The sequence below is a fragment of the Vanacampus margaritifer genome, chromosome 12 (assembly GCF_051991255.1).
Source record: "Vanacampus margaritifer isolate UIUO_Vmar chromosome 12, RoL_Vmar_1.0, whole genome shotgun sequence".
NCBI lineage: Eukaryota > Metazoa > Chordata > Actinopteri > Syngnathiformes > Syngnathidae > Vanacampus > Vanacampus margaritifer.
Window position 1 is genome coordinate 19059897 of NC_135443.1, and position 25565 is coordinate 19085461.

General features: G+C 39.6%; 2 protein-coding genes and 1 long non-coding RNA gene across 4 annotated transcripts in view; 2 read left to right on the plus strand and 1 right to left on the minus strand.

Moving 5' to 3' along the window:
• LOC144061382 (non-selective voltage-gated ion channel VDAC2) overlaps nt 1-1529 on the plus strand; it is a 20723-nt gene extending 19194 nt beyond the window's left edge. The window contains exon 9 of the mRNA XM_077581781.1: nt 783-1529. Coding sequence (XP_077437907.1) covers nt 783-874 — 92 coding nt within the window. The 3' untranslated portion in view covers nt 875-1529. The remainder of the gene's footprint in view (nt 1-782) is intronic.
• A 599-nt stretch (nt 1530-2128) lies between these two features.
• LOC144061383 (catechol O-methyltransferase domain-containing protein 1-like) lies at nt 2129-3849 on the minus strand. Its single transcript, XM_077581782.1, has 7 exons — nt 3697-3849; nt 3519-3637; nt 2922-3027; nt 2724-2842; nt 2609-2663; nt 2409-2542; nt 2129-2329 (listed from the first exon to the last, which is right to left on the minus strand). Exons 1-7 carry the CDS (start codon nt 3749-3751, stop codon nt 2177-2179), a joined length of 741 nt encoding a protein of 246 aa, XP_077437908.1. The 5' UTR covers nt 3752-3849; the 3' UTR covers nt 2129-2176.
• Nucleotides 3850-4258: 409 nt separating this feature from the next.
• LOC144061384 (uncharacterized) overlaps nt 4259-25565 on the plus strand; it is a 57421-nt gene continuing 36114 nt past the window's right edge. For both annotated transcript variants that reach the window (XR_013296173.1, XR_013296172.1), the window contains exons 1-2: nt 4259-4513; nt 5271-5354. This is a non-coding gene — a long non-coding RNA (uncharacterized LOC144061384). The remainder of the gene's footprint in view (nt 4514-5270; nt 5355-25565) is intronic.

A 25565-nucleotide genomic window follows, 5' to 3' on the forward strand; every position in this document is an offset into this window, starting at 1 on the left:
GTGACAAGGCTGTGTAGTTGATCAACTGACATGTTGATCTCCTTATACAAATTCTGGGTTCTGTGTACAAGACAAATGGATAAATCCTGCATCGTCTTTTACAGCTGTGATGCTGGCATTTTGTTTATACTTTCTATCTACTTGTATACTTGTGTCCTCGGTTTCCAGCATTAGTGGCGTGTGTTGTCTCCAGGTTACTAACTGAGAGCAATGAGCTAGTTTGCTAGGCCCACTCAGTCAGTGGAGTTATAGTTTCTCATTTGTTTTGTACAGTAGTTGAGAGCTGGGAGTGTTTTTAATGCAAATACAAGGAAGGTGACACAAACACAAAAAAACGGGAACTTTTTAACAATCCATTAAAGCCAAGAGTGATGGAAGAAAAATATATTATAGTAATTGAATCCTTAAAACATGCCATTTACAATCAAACAATGATGGAATCCCAGCTGAGATGTTGCAGCGGTCAATGAGGAATCTCAACCGCAGATTTCAATCGATTTGTACAGGAGGATGTTATCTACAGGACGTAATAAATATAAAAAAAAAAGAAAGAGAAAGGAAATTTCAACATTGTTTCTTAAATGGCATGTTTTAAGGTTTCAATTACTATGAATAAAATATTTTTCTTCCATCACTCTTGGTTTTATTGGATTGTTAAAAAGTTCCCTTTTATTTTTTTATTCACCCTGTATATCTAGTGTATGTAACATATAAGTACCCCATTTGGTAATGTGACCAACATGTAACCAGGACCACTAATGTTGTCTCCCATTCCTGCCCAGGCGTGAAGCTCACCCTGGCCGGCCTGGTCGACGGCAAGAACATCAACGCCGGAGGCCACAAGCTGGGTCTGGGCTTGGAACTGGAGGCCTAAGCTTCTCCTCCCACACCCAGGAACTCCGGAATATCAGAAGAAATTTGGCCTTACGTATTTCCCAACCAGCAAAAGTGGGGACATCTTGGAAGAGATCGGGTTCACAAAGGCTACAAGAACAAACTCTTCACTTGAGTGAGCACCACCGTCATGCTGGTGCTTTTTTTGTTGCTTTCTAGTTGCGAGAGTCAGGTGGCATATTATTTATATAACCGTAACGTCATGATTCCTGTCCAGCGCTGCCATAAATACAATACAGTCCCAGTTGTGCATCACTCTGCCTGTGTGGGTTATTTGTCATCTTATCAGACACTCCGCATTTGTGTGGTGAGTGCTGTCACTTCCCGCTTGTGATTTCCTCTTAAAACACCGTCTGATATTCCTCAGTTTTTAAATTACACTAGACTTTCTTCTGTTGCTATTTACAGCTGCAAGCCTCCTTCACGCGCACACAATGGCGTCCCGTCGGACATTACAAACGGTCCACTTGGCCGACCACACAAACAAAAACACACTGGGAGGCTCAGAGTGCTCGAAAGCAATGCCAAACTTATGAAATGTTAACGAGGAGTTAACTGTAAGTCTCCTCTCACTACAAGGAGGACATGGAGGTCCTTTTGTCTGTTACCTTTTCAATAAAGTCTCCAACCTTCAACTGGCTCATGGAGTGTTGCTGCAAAGTGAGAATAATTTTGCTGTTCTTTATTTTATTACATTATCTATTCTTAGTTGTACAATTTCATGATGGTCAGGAATGCTTGTTAAACATGACCTCCCTATTTCATAATGGTATTGGTTACTGGGGGAAAAAAAATTAAATAGGCCAGTGATTACCAACCAGCTGTGCTGTGGTAAATCTTTCATTTAATTGGTTGGAAAATTTTAATTACAGAATTATCATCTTGCATTATGCTTAAAAATAAACTGATTTTACAAAAGATTTTTGTTTTGTTTTTGGGTAACCCAAGGGCGTGTTTAAAAACACATGCCACGATAATTCTGTAACAACCCAGGCAAACCTTGGCTACTCCCTGACATGTCCAGAGAAAAGCAAACCAACCTACTGTACTTCCTTCTCCCAGCTCTATTTTCCCTTTTCAACAAGGCTTTTGATGCCATCTTGTGGCATCTTGAGGTGAAAGCACAAAAAAATTATACGGTAGCTGAGTTATTCAGCAAATAATAGGTTTAAGTTCCCCTAAAAATGTGAATAGAGAGGTGCAAAGCAATTACATACTGCAATCACTCAAAAAATACCATAAAACACGCCTTTAATCCAGATGTAATGATCCTGAATGCTGTTTAGTGTTTAATAGTGATGGTCAGCCCGTCCCCCACTGTGAGCATGCTCAGATCGATCCGCTGGTCTTTGTGGAGCTTCTTGTTGAGCGCATCCAGAGTCCTGGAGGTGACGTCATCGGGTGCAGGATCCACAACCTTTCCACTCCACAGCACCTTCACACACCAGCACACACACAGTCAACATCTGCCACACGGCCAGTACATTGTGTAGGCCTACAAGTTGTGGACCTACATTGTCGATGGCAATGACGCCACCTTTCCGAATAAGCTCTAAGGACTTTTCATAGTATCCGTCATAGTTGGATTTGTCGGCGTCGATGAACACAAAATCAAAGGTTCCTGTTTCACCAGCTGCTATCAGTTCATCTACAGGAAATAGGAATGAATGTCAGTAATTCAAGTGAAAGTCAACTTTCATTACAAATCTCTTACCAAGTGTTGTCATTGCCATCTGTAGTCGTATGTTGATTTTATTCTCCACTCCGGCCTGTTGGGAGAATAAGGTTTGGTGACATCTGCTCTAAATAAATTGGCTAGGTGATGTTACCTCTTTAAAAAAGGGCTTGGCGATGTCTACATAGATGTCGTTTATTTCACATGCTACCACATGTCCGTTATCTGGCATGGCCAAAGCCATACTGAGTGCATTGTACCCCGTGTACATCCCTGTAAGATACAAAAAAAAGTCAGATGCATTGTATTTGTTAAATTATATTTTGTGTTGCTGCGTTGGATGTAATCTCACCAATTTCAATAGCCTTGGTTGCGTTGATCAGTTTCATGAGATTGGCCATCAATTGGGCTTGTTCGACGGAAACCATCATGTTGCTCCATTGGTCATCGAGAGTGCGCTGAAATTAAAATACAAATCACAGGCCTCAAAGGTCAAAGAAAATGTTGAAGTTTGAACCATAATTATCATTGGTGATGTTGATAAATATTGCTTCTGTTTGGAAGTCTTATGCCTAGTAGTGTGCAATCGAGGGATGGACATAAAAAAAAAAATCAGCATGGAAAATTATTAACACCTCATCAGTCACACATGCTGTCTCTGATTGGTTGTTTTTCTTCAAGCACGGGGTTGGGGGGGGGGAAAAATCATATTCGAGATGCAAGATGGGGCCATCTTTTTTTCACAGATCAATTTACTAATGTATTACTTTCAGGTCATACTGACGGCCTTTAATATGAATATAATATATTGACTTGAATTGCAAACTCCCTCTTTAAAAATGTATTTAAAATAAATAAATAAACACGCTTGTTGCACATTCCCACAAGTGGCCAATAAGTTAACTGCTTAAAACCAGTAACATGATATTAAAATGTCCTTTTTACTTACCAGTTTGAGTTTAGTGAGGACTGGATGCTCCCTCAGCGAGTTGTTGACAACGTACTGCAACACCGGGTCGTCCTTTCCTTGGCTGTGACTCTTTCCAACAAGCATTGACCTCCCCAAGCCTTTAAGACATCTCAATCACTTTGAGCTACCATCCAATTAATACTAAAAAAGCACTTACCTGTGAGCAACACGGAGACTCCGAGGCAGAATAGAAACTGGATGCCTGCAGCCATGTTCTAAGTCGAAATTGATCTGTTTTTTTTTTGTTTGACTCCAATGTTCGCTGTTAGACATGTGTTTGTTTGACCTTGGACAGTGACATTCGGTGTGTTGGTTTTTCAGTCCTCTTGTATTCATGTTAATATTTCAAATTTCAAGACGGTGATTCTACATTATATTCAATTATTTACAGGGCAATGAACTAGTGACAAACTTGTACTGAGACTCTGCCTGCCTCACTATGAGTTTGTGGATTGGCGAGTAATATTCTCTGTATTTTTATTTGAGATAATAAAAAGAAAACCCGTTAGAAATAGGTCATTTTCGTAAATTTATACCATTGATGAGTCCCCTCGTGAGGTGTGTGTGTTAAAATGACAATCTAATGAAATCTAAAGCGTTATAAATGGCTTTCTCTATTTGATGACGTTTCGGCAAAATTGCCGTTTTTGTTAGTTTCCTGAAAAGTGATTATTTTAGGAGACTAGATTTTGCCCAACGCCTTATTAAAAATCACTAAACCAAATAAAAAATAATAACAAATAAAGGCATGCTTTATAAATATGACTTCAAAATTAAAATAGCTAAATAAGTTTGAGGAAATCATCGAATCAGGTCAATCAAATCAGACACTGTCGCCTTTCTAATGCCACTTGTCTTGACAGATGTCGGTCACCGGGCCCCCACAAAAAAAAAAGACGTCAACAAGAGGAAAGAAGAATTTCTCTTTCTTAGAAGTTAGAAAGAGAAAGCAACAGAAACTGAGCAGCTATCAGGTAGACAATGTTTTTTTCTGTCTTCCCAAAGTTTGACGTCGAAAATACTGTGCGCGGTAGCTTGCGATGCTACATGCTCACGACGTCATCCACTTCCGGGATGTATCAATGTTTGTTTGTTTGTTTTTTAATAGTATACAAACATAATAATAATAATAATAATAATAATAATACAGGGTGTGTTCAGCACATTTCATGTCATTTTACAATAATTCTTGTTGAAATGTACAGTATGTTGCCTTGTGATGATGCAAGATACTTGATATTTACCAAGTACCAAGCTTACATTCTTGTTTCTTCTTGCACATGCCACGATAATTCTGTAACCACCCAGGCAAACCTTGGCTCCTCCCTGACATGTCCAGGGAAAAGCAAACAAACCTACTGTACTTCCTTCTCCTAGCTCTATTTTCCCGTTTCAACAAGGCTTTTGATGCCATCTTGTGGCATTTTGAGGTGAAAGCACAAAAAAATAATACGGTAGCTGAGTTTTTCAGCAAATAATAGGTTTAAGTTCACGACGTCATCCACTTCCGGGATGTATCAATGTTTTTTGTTTAGTTTTTTTTTAAATAATATGCAAACATAATAATAATAATAATAATAATAATAATAATAATACAGGGTGTGTTCAGCACATTTAATGTAATTTTACAATAATTCTTGTTGAAATGTACAGTATGTTGCCTTGTGATGATGCAAGATACTTGATATTTACCAAGTACCAAGCTTACATTCTTGTTTCTTTAAATTTTAGTGTGACCTTCCTGAGTAGTTGTCTTGCAGTACAAAAGGATTCATCAGTACTCAATAGATCCTTTTCAACGTATCTTCAAAGCAGGTAAAATATAATGAGCAGTGTTTTGTATTGCAAGATTGTTTTGGATGAGGCGCGTGTGGCTTCAAACCAGCAGACAGGCTAAGGGGAAGCACTGAATTCTGGGATGTGGGTGGGATGTGAGGTTTCTCCAAGGACACGATGCTTCCTCTATCTGCATTCTCATTAGAAATGCACAAACAAGAACACATCAGTGAAATGAGCCGTGACGTGATTGTATTGAGGGAAAAAACAAAAAAGTTTGTGCTCTGACAAGAAGGAAAAGAAGCGAATTTCTCACAGCTCTGCTAAAGATACTCTCAGTAAAAGTGGGACGCCGTGTTTTCCCGCCATCTTTGTCTCGCCCCCTGCTGCTTCGGGCCTCTGCTTCCATGACGCTAATTGTTCCTGCTACTTGTGCCAAGTACCGACTCTTCCCCGGCACGTTCTTGCAGACAAGCCCCGGTCCCTCGGCTGCTTTTTGTGTCGGTTTAAGCCATGAAAAAGAGAACGAGTGCGCCGCCGCCATCTGCACGCCAGCGTTCCTCCTCGCGGCCGCGACTGTCAACAGTGCCACGGCGGCGCACATCCTCGCCCGCTCTCAGAGGTAGCAAAATCAACACATGAAAATAAAAGTGACAACTGCTGCTGCTAATATGAAACAAAATAATTCAAGAGCTTTCTGTTTTGACGAAGCGGAGTGGGAGCACACTTTTACATTTTAAAAAGCCGACCTAGCAAAGAAGAAAGTTGGTCTTTAATATATGATGGTTCCAAGCATTTTCCCATTCCCAATTACAGTGAGCAGATTTACTCGTTGTCCAATCAGTCTCTCTCATTTTTTTTGTTTTTTTTGTCGACTATGAGTCTCCATAACATAGCAATGTGGCACGCTGACTAGTTAGCTAATGGGTGTATTAGGTCATTTGGAAAGACAATAACGTTTCGGCAACACTTTATCATACTTTTTTGACACCAATCACTGTACTACTTTCCAGTTTAGATAGGTAGGGCTTTGGTGGAATTGTGTGGTACCGCAGGGTGTTTCAGAAAGAGCAAAATAATAATAATAATAATTGTTGACTTTTTCAGCCAATAGTTAGAAATGGGATACACAAACACAAATGCAAATAGGTAAATTCTTGAATAGTGAACTGCTAGTCTGTGGGGGATTACTCTAAAACATAGGGCTGGGTTTAAAAAAACATCAAGTAATCGATATCAAATAGATTTTCCTTTTTGAGCGTGATAATGATTCATAAAACAATGAATCGATTATTTTAATATATCTTTTTGGTTCCCATATATGAACAAGAAAATATCATTTTTAAGGCCAATTTTTTTTTATATCTTACGGTTTTCTGAAAATTTACTGTTCACATGAATTTAAAAGTATTTTCTTACATTTATAAAATACCTGACTTATTACAATTTATGACAATTCAGAATCTTTTGAATTTATTTGTACAATTATTGAATTAGAAAAAGAACAAACATTTTCATCTCATCCATGCTGATGTCAATGTTTGTGTAACACTTAAGTGATTATAACACGTTATTTTAATGAATAAATAAATAAATAATTTAACCAGTTACTGCTTCTGCAAAATTTAATTTTGAATTTAATGTTTGTGTAGTTAAAAAAAATAAATAAATCATGTCCTTGATATATAAGAAGACTTGATGTTCTATAATTAATCAATATCGGATTGAACTGAAGTGAGTCGAATCGTATCAGGGGGAAAAAAAAAATCGAAATAGAATCGATAGATAAAATTTGAATCGTTACCCAGCCCTACTAAAACAGTGTGTCTCAATTATCTGTTTTTAACACTCCCCACCCCTTGCCCCCATTTTAGGACTGCTCTAAAGGTATAACTTACTTGAAACAGATATGATTGAGGCATGCCATAATGTAAAACATATAGACAATGCTAATGCTAACTTTATTTGATAACTTTTAACTGTGTTTTAGTGTCCCAAAATACTTAAATATTTAATTAAAGTTTCTTAAAAACAACTTTTAACTAGGGCTGAACGATGAATCAATTCAAATCGTCAATTTGCAAAGTTTGCAGTTTGGGAGGGTGTGTGGGGGTATTGTTTCATTTTGGTCACAATTGCATATGACATCACAATCACAATATTTAGGGGGGGGGGGGGGGGGATCTTTCAAAATCTAACTAACTTTCAAGTTTACCGTACTGGGGTAGAATTCCGTGTACACATGTTAAGGCCCCTATGACAGAGTACTCCTTATGTTTTTGTAGCATCTTCATTTTACCAGCAAGTGGCACTGTTGTTTAGCTAATCCCCACATTTCAAACCAGGCTGGAACCTCCCTCTGTGGGAGGTAATATCACTTTCCTCTTGTTGAATTGACCTGTGACACCATCACAGAGCACAAAGCGAGGCCTGTATTTACATGCTGGTAACGCCAAGCTGCTTCTGCATCATCAGCGTGTTTGGCAACAAAAAAAAAAAAAGAGAAAAAGGTGGGTGTCTTATGACGCTTCCTAATAACACTCGTCACTTTGGCTGTGAGCAGACTGATAAGCAGGCATGAATATTTAGTGACGGCGCTAAGCACAATGGAGAGACTGACAGACGTCTGACGGCGTTTAATTGACACGTTGGGCATGTGCGTCTTCTGTTTTGACAGCGTGACGCTCCCGGAAGTGGCTCGCAGGCGCGATAACGATTGTATTGACACCGCTTTCACTCAAAGTGGGCCGTGGTGCTGCCCTGCAGCTTTCCTCAGCACACGTGTGTACACAAAGAGCGTCGGTCTATGTAGGAGACCTGCATCACAATGAGCTTGTAAGGAAATATTCCCAACACCTGCTGCTTTTCACTCATGTAAATCTTGCTTGATTGAAATTGTATTCGATATGAATGTTGAGGATAAGCCATTCAACCTCTGACGATCCTCTCTTTTGTGCGTTCGGGACCCGCAGAACAAAACAGGAGATCTTTCCCCGGCAAAAAAAAAAAAAGCTAACAAACAAACAGAAATGAATGGCAGGTGTGGTTGTTTGACTTACAAATCACACAGAGCATCTTTTCTATTAACCTAGAGTGTAAATAAATGCAGAATTGAATTTCCATAGACACGCACGGTAAGTTGACAGTCCTCAAGAGAGATCAAATAGGCCGTGTGAAGCTCAGAGAAAACGCTTGCGTGTGTGAAAGGTGTAGAACACTTTGAGCAAGCCAAGAAAAAAAAGAAAAAGAAAACGTCACATCCGTGGAGACAATTACAGCGAGAACTTGTGCTCCTTATTTTGTGTCATATCGTCAATATATAATATTTCTTCCAATCACAGTGGGTAGGTTCAAGATTCACTGAAAAACAATTATCGGCAGACAGACATCAAATACAAAAACATTATGATGTATTCTTCCACCTCTACTCAAAGTATTTATTTGCACGGCGTTCAACAAGGTATGCTGGGATTGTCTAACGTTGCTGGCCTGCTATAAAAACCTACATTGTTTACACATACAAACTGGAGGTGCAACGTACTACTACTACTACCTTAGTCAGGACAAAAACATTGAGAGATGGGAAAGACGTTATACGGTATTTTATAGGGGTGTGAATTGCGTAGTACTTGGCGATTCGATCCGTATCACGATTCATAGGTCACGATCTGATTCAATACCGATTAATCCTGATATGAATCTATAAGTTGATTATTGCAATTTTTTTTTACTCAAATTTAGAAAATACTAACCAGTAAACTTGTACATGTACACTGTAAGATTTGTATGAAAATGTATTTATTTATCTGAAACTTCAGGCTTTTACCTATGAGCCTCTGTATTTAACAAACAATCTGTTGCAATCTGTTTCATGTTTGAACAGCACTGAAATAAAATATTCCATTAATATAACATTCTTCCATGCTTAACGTGTGAACCCTAACCCTAAGTAAGACGTTTTTTTGAATATTTCCTTAAAAAAATTATGTTTAAAAATTTATTCGGCCACATATCGAATCAACCGAGAAATGCGCGCTGTAATATCGCGATATATTGCCGAATCAAATTTAATTTGATTACTTGTTCAATACTCAATTATAAAGATATTCAATAGCTGCAGCCTGACTCGAAAGTGACAGACTTGCATGCAATTTCTGTTTATGACACCGACATAGCTATGGAACGCCGTCCTACACTGAATTCCCCTAGTAGCCGTTCACATTAGCGTTTCCACCATGGGTGTGAGTATAGTAGAGCTGTCAAAATGAATTGAGTAATCGACAACTATTTTAGTAATCGTGTAATCGTTTTAATGTCAAATTGTCCAAATCGCATATCAACAGTAATTGTTCACTTATTTCTGTAGTCATTCATGAAAGAAGACTGATTATCTTCTGTGTTTTATCAAAATAAGACATTTGCAAGCATCTGTTTTGACTTTAGAAAACAATGACTGAATCTGTAACATAATACAACATCAATCCCCATTTTTCTTAATACCTATATGGATACAAACTACGAATTAAACACCAATCGCTGGTTAATAAACAGTAATCAGGGAAAAAATGCTTTTGTAATACACTTGAATGCAAAATTAAAAATAATCTGATTAGACGATTAATCGATGAAATAATGTACAGACACTCCCCTACTTACGAACATTCGAGTTACGAACAACGGTACATACGAACATGTCTGCGCGTACAGTATGTCGAAAAATGTTCGGAAAGAGATGCTGTAAGTTAGATTTTGTATTGCGCGTAGTGCTTCTTTCCGCCGCTAATACCGACGATTGCCGCTGTGAGAGCTCATTGGAGGCTGAGCAACGTGTCAAGGAGGAGGAGGAAGAAACGCCGGTCCCCATGAAGCAGGAAATAACTTTTGAAGCCGATTCCAGCGACGACAAAGAATCTCTCATGATATAAAATCCTCCTCTTCCTCCTCCTCCTCTCCTTAAGCATCGAGTACATCTTCCAAAAGTAAGTTAAACTTCATTTTATTTATCTTATTACGTACATGTACATACTGTGTGTGTCTCTCGCTTCTCTCTCTCTAACATACGTAGTGCAGTACAGTACTGTACGTATTCTCTCCATTTTATTAAAAGTTTTTTTCAGTACAAACCAATGCAGGTTACTTGTACAAGCCTTAAACATACTTATATAAACCTTCAATGTACTTATATAGGCTTTAAATATAAATTATGATACAAAATATAGCACTGAAGCAACTTACGAACAAATTCACCTTACGAACGATCGTCCGGAACGTAACTCGTTCGTAAGGTGGGGAGCGTCTGTATAGATTAATCGATTCTAAAATATTCAATTGTGACAGCACTAGCGTATAGCCGCACCAGCTATGTATGTAAATAGCGGGATATCCTAGCAACAGGCTAGCAAATAACTCACATTTGAATTTAACAAAAGAAAATCACAGTTAATTTCTGTTTTTATAATCACTCGTTGCGGTGTGGAAATAATTAGTTCTGCTTCTCGTTGGAACTTGGAAGTAACAATTACCCAATTCAATTCTCAAATAAACACCTTTCTTTAAATAAATGCCCATCATATATGCAATGGACATCCCCCCCGAAATATGATGCAATACAATACATGGGTTCTGTTCAAGCCAAACTCAATATTTGCCTCACTTCCTGTCCAGGGTTACAAAATGGACCCCTTGCTATTAGTCTCCCTCTCTTTTGACTGCTGTGTCCCACTGTGACCGCACTTGAGGCGCTAATGATAATGTTATAACCCAGACCAATTACCATGGCAATCAGACTCACTTAATTGAGTTGATTATGAGCTCTCCCTCTGAGATGACCCCTCTGGACTCAAGAGGAAGGGAACACAAAGAGACAGAGGGCGTGGACGCGGCGATGGAGTGTTTCTTCAGGCGTTGTGTGCCATTGCGCGGCAGACACATGGGATTTGACTGTTGGTGTGTGTGTGTTGGGGAGGTGGGGGGGGGGGGCTGTTGGGAGATGGCGTGTAAGGGAAGGGAGCAGCCCTTCAGGGACGTGTAAAGGAGTGGAGGGGTGGAACGGTGGCGAGAGAAAAAGGGGGGTGGGAGAGTTCCGTCTCAGGCTTGAGGTTCGGAATCACAACCCAGCCTGTGTAATTGACCCGGACACACACAACATCTGAAGTTAATCCAATCAGGGGGGAAAGCACGACACTCCCTTCCACGCAAGACACACAAACATAAGGTCAAGAGCAGCTTGTATTAGCGCAATGATGTCAGGGACAAGTGGTGTGGATAATTGACTTTCAGCACGCTTAAAAGGCACACACACACACCCAGAGATGGCGATATGAAGGAAAGCAGCAGGTCCACTCTGCCAGATGACAAATGAAGACTAAGTGACTCAGCAGCAGGCTGACATTGACACTAGACTTGCACAGTATTAGTATTCATTTGCACTATATGTCACCTCACAGTGGAGGCCGGCAAAACACAATGTGTGATGCAAATAACGGATAATTCATGACTTTTATGTGTACAAGGGACTGTTATTACAATTTGAACCTATAACCAACACTCGACAAAGTGTAATTTTTAATCATCATAAGTGTTTTTAACTGATAATAAATGAGGATACATTTATTTACGATTCTCATTTTTGGAAGGAAATGTAAAAGTGATGTCCTTTTTAAATCATACTTGCATTGATTTAAAATAAAAAATAGCAGGGATGTTTGAAACCACTTTCCCCCCCAGACTAATACAAGTATTAGTACTTAACTATTGAGTAGTCACCGATACCAAGTACAGATACCACTTGTACTTTTGATACATAAAATCACCCCACCCCCAAACAATGCTAGATGATTTTAAAGAAATACTTACTGGATATATCTGAATATAGCATTTTTCCTTAAAGGGCTACTTGACTCATTGAGCAATTTTCAGCAGTGAAAAGTTAATATTTTGTCCAGAGTGAATTGATAACTTCATTTTTTTTCATGTACAATTAATACCTTTTAAAATCACATTTTTCTCCATCTGCTGTCGACTGAAGATGACATCACCTGTGTTGTGAAAGTAGCTAACGACCAATCATGGTTCACCTGTTTTCTGAGTTTGGTCAGTCGACAGCAAGTGGAAAAAATAGTTTTTAAAGGTATAAATTGTTCATGAAAAATAATTAAGTTATCAAATTTATTCTGGACAAAATATTAACTTTTGACTGCTGAAAATGGTTCAATGAATCAAGTATCCCTTTAAAAGTTTATTAAATTAATGGCAATTTTCTGTTCTTCTCATTCCTGACTATAAAATGGCCACAAGAGGGCTGCCACTAATTGGTATCGGCTGCCATCGAGAGTACCGATACGTTGAAATGAGTCAGAGTATTAGAGTATCGGCCCTGTTATCTGTACTCGTCCATCCCACTCGCGGATGTGTAGTGTAGTTCAAAATCTAGAGCATACAGAAGGCTTTGATTCTGCCTCTGAACTGAAGAGAACGCTTGAATCAATGGTAGTTATTACAAAAATGGCCAGCAGGTGGCAGCAGAGTATAAGAGATCAACCAGGGCCATGTTGCAAACAAAACCTCAATTACTCACAATTCTAAATAGATTTGTGAATAATGATGAAAATTAGCTATGTTCTAATGCTAATTGCTGCAAAACGCAAACAGATGGAAAGATACTTTTCCTGATGAAAGAAATGACTAATCGTTCTTTTGGTAGGTTCCATGTTTTTATCGCAATAGAACACAATGTTCTGTGGGCCTTGCAAAACCAGTCAAAATCCAGTAAAACAGTCGGGAGCGAAGGGGGTTGCTTCAGTGAAAATGGCTGGGAGTGAATGAGTTAAGCATACAGATATTTTTGTAATATTGTATATGCTTTAAAAACGTACAAATAATATTTTGGTAAGCATACAGACTAGTACTTCAAACATATGCCTCCGTCCGTCTAAGAAGTAAAAGTCGACAAACCACGGGCTTCAATGTTTGTTTGTATTCCACCAACGAGTGAGGGACAACCACGAAAAAAGCTTCCTGAGAGTTTCCGTTTCATTTACAGTAAAAGAGGAGGACACGCTAATAAAGAACTCGGAGCGGAGTTGGCTAACATCTGGGGATTGAAAGCAAATGTGCTTTTTGAGAGTCTAGTACACTGTTGGCTTTTCATAAGGCCGTCGTGATTGAAAGCAACATTCTAAAAGGACTATTTACTCTCTTCATTTCCCCTTGTGTACAACAGACGGGAGGAGCGAATCAAAACAGGGCCCGCTCTAATGTTGCAAGAAGACCGTGGTGAATTCATATTGATGGCAAATGCGGCCTCGCAAAGCCTGGCAGCCATGATTTTTTTCATAAACCACCGGGAACAAGAAGTCAGTCAGCTGACAGGTGCTAACGGCGCCAATTGTGGCGTGGATAAGAGATGGGGCGTGGAGAACGCGGCGGGCGAGAGAGAGAAAGCAAAGGCAAGCGCCGTCTCCACTTTTCTGACGACTTCTCGCGCTGCTTTGTGTGCATCCCGCTCCCTTCTGTAGCTGGAGAGGATTTTACGCTGGAGCCTGTGTAAACACCAGAATGCATGTCAAATATGATGAGTCTTGATGCCTGTAGAACATACCCAAGTTCTGCTTCTCACCGACTATTTTCAACCAGAAGCCCTCTCCCCCTGGAGCTACGTCTGGATCCCGCTGCCATCTTTCCACGCTTGTCGCTCCACAAGTCCCCCTCTGGAAGGCATTGATTATTTTCAGGGAGAAAGAGACCAGTGATTTTTTTTGTGTTTCTAGAAGAATGGGGCAGGGGGGGGGGGGATATTTTTTGTGAGCGTGGTGGTAGCCACATGAAAAATATGAGCTCATTGGGGAAGAAATAAAGATGATGGATTTGCTAGGTGACACCTGTGCTGCTGTGTGCTTGCCGGGACTCTGCAGAACTTTGGCGAGATACGCCCTGCGGAACATTAGCATTAGCTGACGCTAGCATGTCACTGTGGAAGCCTGCAAGGATATTTTCACACTTGCCAAGTTCGGTTAAAATGAACTCCACTGCGATTGCTGGGTTCTTCTGGTCAAGTGTGAATGCTCTCATCTGGTACGCACCAAACAAACCTCTTCAGACAGTGTCTGTTCGCTTGTTAGTGAACTCCGTTGCGGTTGGGTTCAAGTGTGAAAGCTGCACAGATCAAAGACAAGGATCTGTGTTGAAATGACAACAAAAAGCACCGGCAAATAACAAATATTTAACAGCATGTGTCAGAACCGCTGCCTCTCCACAGCTTATCTGAGCGTGGGTGTATGTTGGCTTTTTAAAATACATTTTAGAATATCAATCAGCACAGCATAAAAATAACAAACATGTCATATTTCTTCAAATAGTCGCTGTCCCTCTAATCATGCTGTAATCCACTGCAGACAAATAAACGCCAGCCACAAATCATCTTTCTCCTGTACGATAATGAAAACTGTAATAATCACAGTTCATCAGAGGTGGCAAATCCAGGTCCAGAAAGTAAAAACCCTGCCACAGTTTGGCTTTATCCCCTGATGCTAGCTAGCTAGCTCCTTAGCAGGTAAATGAGCACTATGGGAGCTTGATATCTAGCAGATAGGGCTAAAGCCAAACTGTGGCAGGGTTTTTACTTCCTGGACTTGGATTTGCCCTCTGCAGTTCATAAACTCTATCAACCACTTACAGATAGAAAAGCTAACTGCGGAGCCTATTTGAATTGTTATATTTCCGATGTTATACTTCCGAAAACAGCAGCACCAAATAGTGTAAACGGTTTCTCAGATGAATTTAAAGGCGTAGTCAAGTCAAATATTGTCTTAACGCTATGTTTTATGCACGTCCACTAGTCTGAACATGATATTCTGATTAATGTTGCATTTGTGGAATATGATTAAGCATCAAAGTCCAATCGTTTTTATACATCTCAGGAGGCGGCCATTTTGCCTGCCACTTGCTGTCAATTAAAAATGACATCACAGCGCCTAAGGGCACAGCTTGCGTACATCACATCACCAAACCCACAAAACAGGTGATCCGTGATTGTTCATTACCTGAACCATTAAGCACTCTGATGTAATTTTCAGTCGGCAGCAAACAGCTGTTCAAGGCAAAATGGCCGCCACTGAGATGGATAAAAGCGGTTCGATTTTTTTGCTTAATTCATACTCCAGAAACAATATCAATTAGAATGTTGTGTTTACACTAGTGGAAGGGGGTGGCATGGAACAGGGGTTCTTAACCGTTTTACCTTGGCGCCCAACTTTTCCTGTAAAAAGTGGCTTGAGGACAATTCAGAAATTATGATTTATGTTGACTTATTATTGTTTGTATTTAATAACTAAATACAATCTAGTTAAGGTTTATAAAATCATTATCAAATAACATCATTGAAAGTGGTCATCAATGACGTTTATTTATGTGTAAACACTGACACCCAATAAGTTGCCCAACAAGCCGGAATCAACTTCTCAGGAGGGGGAGAACCAACTTATCTTTACCAGATAAGAATGCACGAAGCGCCTCTCGCTGTTCAACATTCAACAAGGAAACGGTTTGTAATTCTGCGAGAACAGAATTAATTGTCTATTCGTTTATGAGTGTATTCAGACCAGAAAAGTCTGAAAGTTTGCTTGTTTGGTCCGGACCAAAAGCGGACTTTATTTTGTTTCCGTTTGGTGCGGTTCATATTCACACTCTGCTTCTTGCAAGTGGACTGTATTGCGTAATCACGTACACCCGCGTGACGATCTGTGCTCCCATTGGACCAAAATGACGAGAGCTGAACGTATAACGAAACCCGGAAATAGAAGAAAAACATGCAATTCCGACGTGCTGCATTATTTCTCTGCATATTTTTGTCGTAAATAGATGCAAGATTTTTGCGAGCGTCAAGAGCAGCTCATTCAACGGAGGTTCCGCCACGCTGTTTCTAATTTTGGAACACCCTCGTTGATTGCGTGCAGTAACCTGCTGCCCCGCCCCAAAACATGCTGACAGCAGCATGGCTAAACAGAATACAAAGGATTATGAATAAATTTAGCACAATGTTACCGATTGTTTTTTTCTACACGGAGAGTAAAATAAATATTTTGTTAAAAAAAAAATACCATGCTACATACAGTACTGTACAAAGCCTCAATTGAGTTACAAAACTGAAATTACTTTGCAGTCCACTAGATGGCGCTCGCTGTCCAACCCAATGGTTAAGAATCGCTGGCATAGAACATATTGTTAGTGTCGTTTTTGACTTGATTTCCTCTTTAATGACCAATCCAGATGTGACTCTATGCTATGTATTTACCGCACAACTTTTGATCCGATGATTACTTTTTGTCTGGACCCAAGTAGTCTACTACGAATGTGAACACAGCCCGAGTGGAGGAGGCAAAACCACATGTGCCGAATTGAGACTCCAGGGAACCACTTGAGATTGCAGGCAGAGGGACTGATAAGCCAACGGGCCATTCATCAGGCCAAATGAAGGCAGTAAAGCTGACTAGAGGAACCCAGGCATCGCCCCGGGATGGCAGCCGGCCTCTCGGTGGAGACCTGTGACTAACGCATGCGAGCAGGCGCAAATAACAGAAGAATGGGAAAAGATGCACGAATAAATGGACGGAGAGGAGCTCAGGAGAGTAGGTGGCTACAAGTGTAATGGACCTCCAGAAGCATAGGTCTCATTTGCTGGCGGCTACACCCGGCGATTGAGGCTCCTGTCGGGGGGTACATGTGGCCCATCCTGCTCCGAAAGCATCCATCAGGCAGATATTACTGCGATCCAGAGGTGATACATTAGCGGGGGTGCCAAGGGGACAATGTGTGCCTGTGATGGATTCCGCCAGAGCGCCCTGCTGTTGTCACACCAATGTTACTCAAATCTGTGCGTTATGTCTCCTTTTGAATTTATTCCATAGCAATGCGCTGTGTATTTTCCTCTTAATCACAGCACCCAGAGGATGGAGACGTCTTTCTACCAGGGAGAGTGCTAGCACGTTGCATGCTTATGAAAGCCATACATTACTTAAGCACTTAGGCCAGCCAAAGAGGAGAGATGAAACTACTTTAAAGTGTTGCCCACGTGTTTATAAGACCATATTAGTGTCTCACTAGTGCTTTGTAGAGCTTGTACCATCAATTTGCCCAAAGACTCTATCTTAGCTTATATAAATCCCACCTCAGGGCTAATATGAATCAGATTTATTTGTTCCACTCATGTTTATTATTGTGTTTTATAGTTTATATTCGGTATTAAACGCCATCAGTTGGACTATAGAGCATGTCTGTCTCATCCTTCCAAAGGATGAAAAGGCTTTATGGAGCCGTGAGTGGCAATAAACAGCCAGCGCCCATCTTGTAGATGCACATCTTTAATGCCTTATGCGCGATGAACTTGTCAGTTTAGTGCGGGTTCAAGGCCACACGGTGATTTGACTAGACCAACAAAGGCAGCGGACACAGCAGAGGACTTCCAATATGGACACAGTTAAGCTCCTAACAACCCTAGAAGGACCTATTAGATCGGCGGAATAAGACGGGTCCTCAGTCTGTCATCTGTTCAGCCATTTTGATGCCGTCTTGGACCCATCCAAAGAGGTGTGGCGTGCATGTAATGTGAGCGATCCTTCTCGGTCAAGATGAAAAGCAGGCATTGCGCCAAGGACAGTGGGATGGATTGATGACATCAAGCAGTGCCGTGACACACTGTTCAAAATGATCCAAAGGGAAGCAATCAGAGTAGGCCATGAGAACGCTTTATGTACTGGGAACACATGTTTGACCTCCAGGTGGCGCATGTTTGACCTCCAGGTTCGCTGGTAGTTCTACTATTGCGCTTTCTAATGAAAATAACATTTGTAAAATCCCCTTTGGCTGGTGTGCCTGTAATGCTAAATTCTAACAGGCTTCATCCTTTTTTTAAATCACTGGCGGATTTGCCCAGTGGATAGCTTGACCATTAGCTAGCAATATTCATTTATTATTCTCATATCACTGCATGCAGGCTGTTATTTTTATTTTTTTTGCCAAATCGCTATTGCTGTGGTTATGATAATTACTTTTAATTTCAGTTGGAGCATTACCTCCCATTTAGTCTCGACGATTTGTTTTATTTCTAATTGTTGAATCGTTGTACTCGTGGTCTAAACACATTTAAGAAGTCCGTATGGAGAAGTTGATTTTTAGTTCTTACTGTTACACAGCATAAATAAAGAAAAGACAAAATTGCTTATTTTTTTTCATTTTAAGTGCTGTTTTCTTCGCCATTTTCTTAAATATCTTCTCTTTTTTTTCATGCAAAAAAAACTACAAAATTGATTCAGTGTAAGCAATGCCAAGGATAAACTCATGAAATGTTTCCTCGGCATTTGACTATAAGGAAAATTAATTAACACTTACTTGAGTCTGTGTTAGTTTTAAAATATTTTAAAATAACTAGCTCAATCTCTCGCTGATTGTCCTGAACTCCTTATTCAATGCCATTGTCGTGTTGAGCAGACTCGAAAGTCGAGACTTGCCTATAGCTCAAATTTCCATAGCCGACATCATGCCTCAATTTCCTCAAGATGCAATTAATCAACAGTTACACACATTCGACAGTCATTAATTAATTGGTTAATAGATTACAATGCTCATCCATAGTGTTTTCAAAGTGAGGGGCGAATGTTTGTGACGATAGCGAATGTTGGTGTCACGTCATAGTTTGTCAGGGTTTGCTTAAGTTTGCAATGTTCACCAAATATTCCTCTAAACAGTTTAAATGTTTTTTCTTGTCACAAGGACATTTTGAACATGTTAAAAGTAAAACTCTTGACACAAACATTAGCAAACCTTGAATAAACCCCGACGGGAGTGTGCATTCGCTGCCTTCACCAACACTCACAAACGTTTAACCCTCTGTGGGATACAGGCTTAACAAAGAGATACAGTATCAATCTTACACAATCAATTTGTGGACTATTAACTAGGGTCCGACCGATATACATTTGCCTGTAAGCATTTTACTGGGATCCTCCCCTCACTTTTAGCATTAACGCTAGGCTAGCGATGTTTTAAAAATGAAGCATGTTTTGAATTTCAATATACAGTGGATGTAATTCTTACTGTCATGTGTTTAGTTTTGCAGTTAACTCCAACTGGGGTGTCATTAAACATCTTAAAGGACGCTGAGGGACTTGCTAGTCGCTAAAGCTAAGCAAGCAAAATGGTGCATTCAGGATAATTTCACAGCATTGGAAATTTTGGTTATCTTCGATTATAACATTTTAAAGGGAAAATAATCGTCCACTTAACCCAGACATGGGCAAACCCCGGCCCGCGGCCCAAATACGGCCCGTTATGCGTTTCAATCCGGCCCGCCGAACTTATCCAATAAGGCTAGAAAAAAATTCTATATCTATATATATATATATATATATATATATATATATATATATATATATATATAATTATTATTTATTTATTTATTTTATTTATTTTTTTATTTATTTTTTGTTCAGCTCAGTGGGCGAGTGGTTAGAGTGTCCGCCCTGAGACTGGGAGGTCATGGGTTCAATTCCCGGCCGGGTCATACCAAAGACTATAAAAATGGGACCGATTGTCACTCTGCTTGACACTCAGCATTAAGGGTTGGAATTGGGAGGTTAGATCACCACATGATTCCCGAGCGCGGCGCTGTTGCTGCTCACCGCTCCCTCAGGGGATGGGTCAAAGCGGAGAACAAATTTCGCCCCACTTAGATGGGTGTGACAATCAGTGGATCTTATCTTATTGGATTTGGATTTGGACATTTACAGCAGGAGACGGCAGGGTTTTGTGTTGAACACAGCAATAATGTCCTGATAGTCCAGAGAATTGGTCAATTCTTTTTTGAAAGAAAGCAGGGACAAAGAGTTCAGTCTATCAGTCAACATTGTGGCACTGTTGCGTGTTTTGATCCTTTTGACAGCTGAAGATAGTCTTTCTACATGTTGTCATGGGTGAGGTGAGGAGCGCGCATGCAGGAGAATGTTGATATTGGTGAATACATCCCCGGGGCGTGCGTCGAGCACTTCTATGAGCGTTTCCTCGTTGGCTTTTGGCTTCTTTTTGAGCTGCTGCACAAACACCGTGTGCTATGCGTCCCCCACGGAGATGGAAAAGTGGTCAGAGACGGATTGGATGTACGCGCTTTGTCCTCAGCGCGTGACAGGCAGCAGCGGCTATCATGCAGCCGCATGTGTCACACGTACTGTGGGCCCGGGTTAAAAATGGGTGGGCCAATGGAAAAAAAATCTTTAACTTTACGCCTTGAATTGAAATCTATTAATAATAGATGCAGTCACCAGGTTTGACAGATCACAGTGTATGTGCTATTATGATCTATTTACATTTCTCCTCCCACTTTGCCAAATAGTGTGTAAATGCCGCATCTTGCATATTCACTGAGGCAAACGTACTACCTGGATTAGGGCTATTTTATAATAATCATAATAATAATAATAATACATTTCATTTAAAAACAGCACCTTTCAGAACACCCAAGGTCACTTTACAAAGCATAAAAACACAGCAAAAGTTGAGCTAAAACAATAAAAATGAAGCTATTGGAAAAGCTGTTTTAAATATGTGGATTTTGCACATTTGAAAAACGCAGTCCTAAGTGCACACTATAAGTAAATTGGGTTGTACATTTATCTGTGTGTTTTTACTGTGCTATGAGGTCCAAATGCTCCTGGTCCGGCCCATCTGTCAAAATTTCAAACCCATTGTGGCCCGCAAGTCAAAAAGTTTGCCCACCCCTGACTTAGCCCAATTGACCGATTGTTTTGGCAAATGTTTGAAGGGCAATAATCGACCGATTATAATTGTCGGCCGATTAATTACTTAACCTCACATTTAGAAGATCTACACTCTACTAACTGCCCCACAGCCTTCAATAGAATGCAACCAGCATGCCAGCTCCCATTTACTGATTTTAACAAATGTTTGGCTCGGAGGACCATCGAGAACGATGGCATCCATCACAATCCACAGACCTAGATTTCACAAAGTTCACGCGGCAGCTGCAAAGGAAATGAGCGAGCGTGTGGATTTCCTGGTGTTTCCGCGGCAGCGCCTGTCTCTGCCGCGAATTACTCTTTGATAGATGTTTCGCTGGGAGACAGACAGGCGTGTGCCAAGACGATGGCATCAAAAAGCAGATGATTGACAGCGACTGACAGCCGCCTTCCTCCTAAACACACTGCAGGTCCCTGTGCTTGCTTTCTCTCGCTTCCTCTCTCTGTTTCTGTCATTTGAGAAGAGAGGATGTCATAAAACAGTTGCTGTCATTGTGTTTTGTTTTGGTCAGGGCACCTTTGTAAAGTTTTGAAAGACATTCGGAAGGGTTTAGTATAGGGATGGGCATTTGATGAAATGGCCTCAATCGATCAGCAGGAAAATACATCATAAATTCATTTGTTTGTTTTTTTGGTATCAATATGTGATGGCAGAAAGTAGTGTCTGTTATATTTCAACAGTCCTGTTAACAACAAGCCATTAACTGACTTGTAAAACAAATAAAAGCAGCACTAAAGGACCAACCCCTTTACATTCTAATGTGCAAATGAACTCTTAACAGTGCAATGAATGCTGATTCATTTAGAGGAAGTTGATATTGTTAAGAGCCTGAAACTTGTTGGATTCACTAACCTCACAATCAGTGCAAATTCCAGATTAAAACTGCTTGTCACTAAATCCCATGGTGACTGTCACAAAGCGCATTGAGTGGCAATTGATACCACGCCAGCTGGGCCGAAGTCAGCTATGTGAAAGACTAGAATGACTCTTTGACAACCCTAGTTGGGTTTGAATTAATTGTTGGCCTAACTGGTGTCTGCAATGTCATGACATCCGTTAGGTAGCTTTTGTCTATAAACAAAATCTAAGAGTGAAGAATGTAACAAAACTAAATTTCAGCATTTTTCATCTTATCCTCTTTCACTCATTCACTGCTAGCCCAGATCAAATTGATCTTTGGCGTCTACATACGTGACTTTGATCGTCAAAAGGACTGCTAATTGAAAACCATACATTTAAAACTAGGGATAGACCGATTATCGGCTGGGACGATTATTGGTGCCGATATTCAGCATTTTGACGACTATCGGCATCGGTCATTTTGAAGAATCATACGGCAGATAATAAATCTATAATCTAAAATCTATACATTTAAAAAAGTGTAAAAATCAGGGCACTAAATATTAAAATTTTCATAGATGCTACTGACCCTGGGAACTCGCTCCACCTTCTGTCTTTGTTTGAAATTAAAACTAGATAAGTAAAATTTTAATGCTTGAGATATTTAAAAAAAAAAAAAAACTTTACTGTCGCCAACAATAGGGAGTTTTTATTAGAGCTGTTAAATGATTATTTTTTTAAATCAGATTAATCACATCTCAGAATTTTGATTAATCACGTAATTAAAGTTTTTTTGTCAACATTTTTTCCCCACCAAATTTGAAGAGCACCTGTTATGTGTTAATTCTTTCGAGATGTAACGTTATGACGACATCTTCAAAAAAAATTGATCCACTGCACATGATCATCTTCAACCTTTTTTATGATCAGTTAATTACTTGCATAATTTAAAATGGAACAAAAAATAACCCCAATATTTTGACATGACCAAATATTTTGAACGTCATACACAAACATTTATTAAATACTTTACTTTAATGCATGTCGTTATGTTTATTGCTCAAAGACAACCCGTGCTATCTTAAACGTAGCCATCCGCTGTCAAGATAAAGGATAATCTGTGGTCAAAATTATTAGTGTGATTAATCTAATGTGATCATTTTTATTTTTTTGTTTTTTAGATTTGTAAAACTAGGATTTGTATTGACTAAGATATTTTTAAACTCCGATACTTTACGAACCCTAAACGTTATTCAATAAACATATGCTTAAAATAATAATAATATTTTTTTGATGCCAATATTTTTCCTTTTAGAGAAAATTTATATTGGCTCCAAATATTGGTTATCGATGTCCTTGACAACTAATTATCGGTATCGAAAAAACCATATCGGTCTATCTCTATTTTAAACATATCGCATGAATACATGTGTGTCAGAATTGCCATCCAAGACAGCTGCTGTTACTTCTGATGGGCTCAGGACGGAGGAGTGCTTCACAACCTATGGTTAATATGGACAGATTTTTTATATGATGACTCATGAATTATCTTTTCATCATGACTGTCCCGAATTACGAAGTACATTCACAGCTACTTGACAGTAGTGATCATGACGACTAGCAATTCTCATCTTTACAAACACCTGGATTTCTCAGGTTGTCCTTGGGTTTCATCAGTCGAAAAAGGGGGAGTTCATTCGTTGTCTATATTCAACCTGTGCTGCCATTATCTTGTGACGCACTTATCCTCCACTAAATGATTTCTCTTCATCTTCCGGCAAGTCCCCTAATCAGACTTGAAAGAGGCGAGCTCGCTGCCATCGAGAGAGCCGTCGGCTTTCAACCGCATTCACTGTCATGATGGAGATGAATGGCGGCAGCTGAGAACTTGCGTGATCACGACGGAACGTCACACCCGCCCGCGCCGCTCATGATCTTTGTGCTGCCACCAAGGCCGTGTCGCGTTACCCACCTTATATGTCACATTCGGGTTCAAGCCGCACTACGTGGTCCTGCCAGGCCCGCTCATTCAGATCATTAGTACATGTTGAAAGGAGAAGGAGACGCAGGATATATAAAGTTTCTCTTAGTTTTGAGCCAGTGGCCCTCATGTAATGACAGAACATCAGCTCCAAACAGCCTAACTAGAAGGCTTTTGTCAAGTTCTTTTTTGGGGCCGTCGAGGTGACGGAGGAAGGATGACATATGTCTTGCTATTTTGGAAATATAGTGAGGATGTTGGCAAATGTTACCATGTTATGTCAGCACAGTATAGTGCATGTGAAATACAGTAAGTGACTCATTCAAATGATTCACCATGACGCTGGCAAAACAATCTGTTCCGAGACGGCGATCGACTCATGATTTTACATTTTAAAACACATTTTATAATAGGAAATAAAACTGTGATTTAGATTTTGTTGGTTTAGTTGACCATTTTACAAATACTACATGCAGTACATAAAAGATAAACCAATGCCATAAAAGCAAACTCATTAGTCATGGTGCAAATTCATGTATGTTTTTTTTAACAAACTATATTTGGATGGACTAGGAAACAAAGTTGGGCCTGGAAAATATTATAAATAAATATTACATTAATGAATTTGAGTGTCGACCTAAGTATAATTGGGCTTTTATGGTTGGTTCGCACTGTACTAGTGTTGTCACTATTTAATATTTTTCAAATCGATTAATCTATTGATTATTCAATCAATTATTCGGCTAATGGGATTCATTTTAAAATTGCATTAAAGTGCATTAAAAAAGCATTTCCAACCTGATTATTAACCAATGATTGGTGTTTATTTCATACTTTGTATTCGCCAAGTGGTTAAAAAAAAGGGGGGTGGGGGGGTTTGATGTTGTACTGTTTCCCGTTCGGCCATTGTTTAAAGTAAAAACAGATGTTAGCAAATGTCTCATTTTGATTAAACACAGAAGATAATCAGTCATCTTTCACGGACTACAGAAATCTGTGAACAACAACTGTTGATATGCTAAAATCAGAGGATTTGGACAATTTGAAATAAAAAAAAATGGCTCCAAACTATTACTCAATGATTAAAATAGTTGTCGATTAATTTGATAATTGATAACTTGTCGATTAATCAATTAATTTTGACAGCTCTACACTGTACTACGCGTCATAAGTTACAGGTTGTATTGGGTGGAGGTGAATTGAAATTGTGCTTTATTTTATAATTGAAGGGAGCTATTAGCAGTTGCGTTATCTTCCATCAAGCCATTGTGAGGAGTGATGACATCTCCATCTCACCGCAAATCCTTCGCCGTCTGCCTAGCGTGTTTGCCGAGGTCTTATATCTGTTTACTTAGAATCTAATTACCTCTTTTAGACATGCAGCTGTTAGAAAAAGTGACTTTATGGATCAAGACTGTTGGCAAAAAATCTAAGCTCCTCGGGCTTATTTTGTCAATTATTAAAACATAATTACATTTTCTTTAAAGCCATTAGCCGCAGGGTTTTAAGAATTATTTTGCGTCAAGCCAATAAGTTTCCTCTGTGCTGTTCACAAAGAAAAATGTAAATGTCTGGGTTATTTCCCCCAGTGAGTCTTACAAAGTGTGGAGATGATTCATGGCAGA

Excerpts from the sequence above, each read along its gene's own strand:
- LOC144061383 (XM_077581782.1), bottom strand. The coding sequence starts at position 3,751 with ATGGCTGCAGGCATCCAGTTTCTATTCTGCCTCGGAGTCTCCGTGTTG. Across the intron at positions 2,843-2,921 it reads AACCAAGGCTATTGAAATTG|GGATGTACACGGGGTACAAT; the intron begins GTGAGATTACAT and ends TGTATCTTACAG. Across the intron at positions 2,664-2,723 it reads CCAAGCCCTTTTTTAAAGAG|GCCGGAGTGGAGAATAAAAT; the intron begins GTAACATCACCT and ends TTCTCCCAACAG.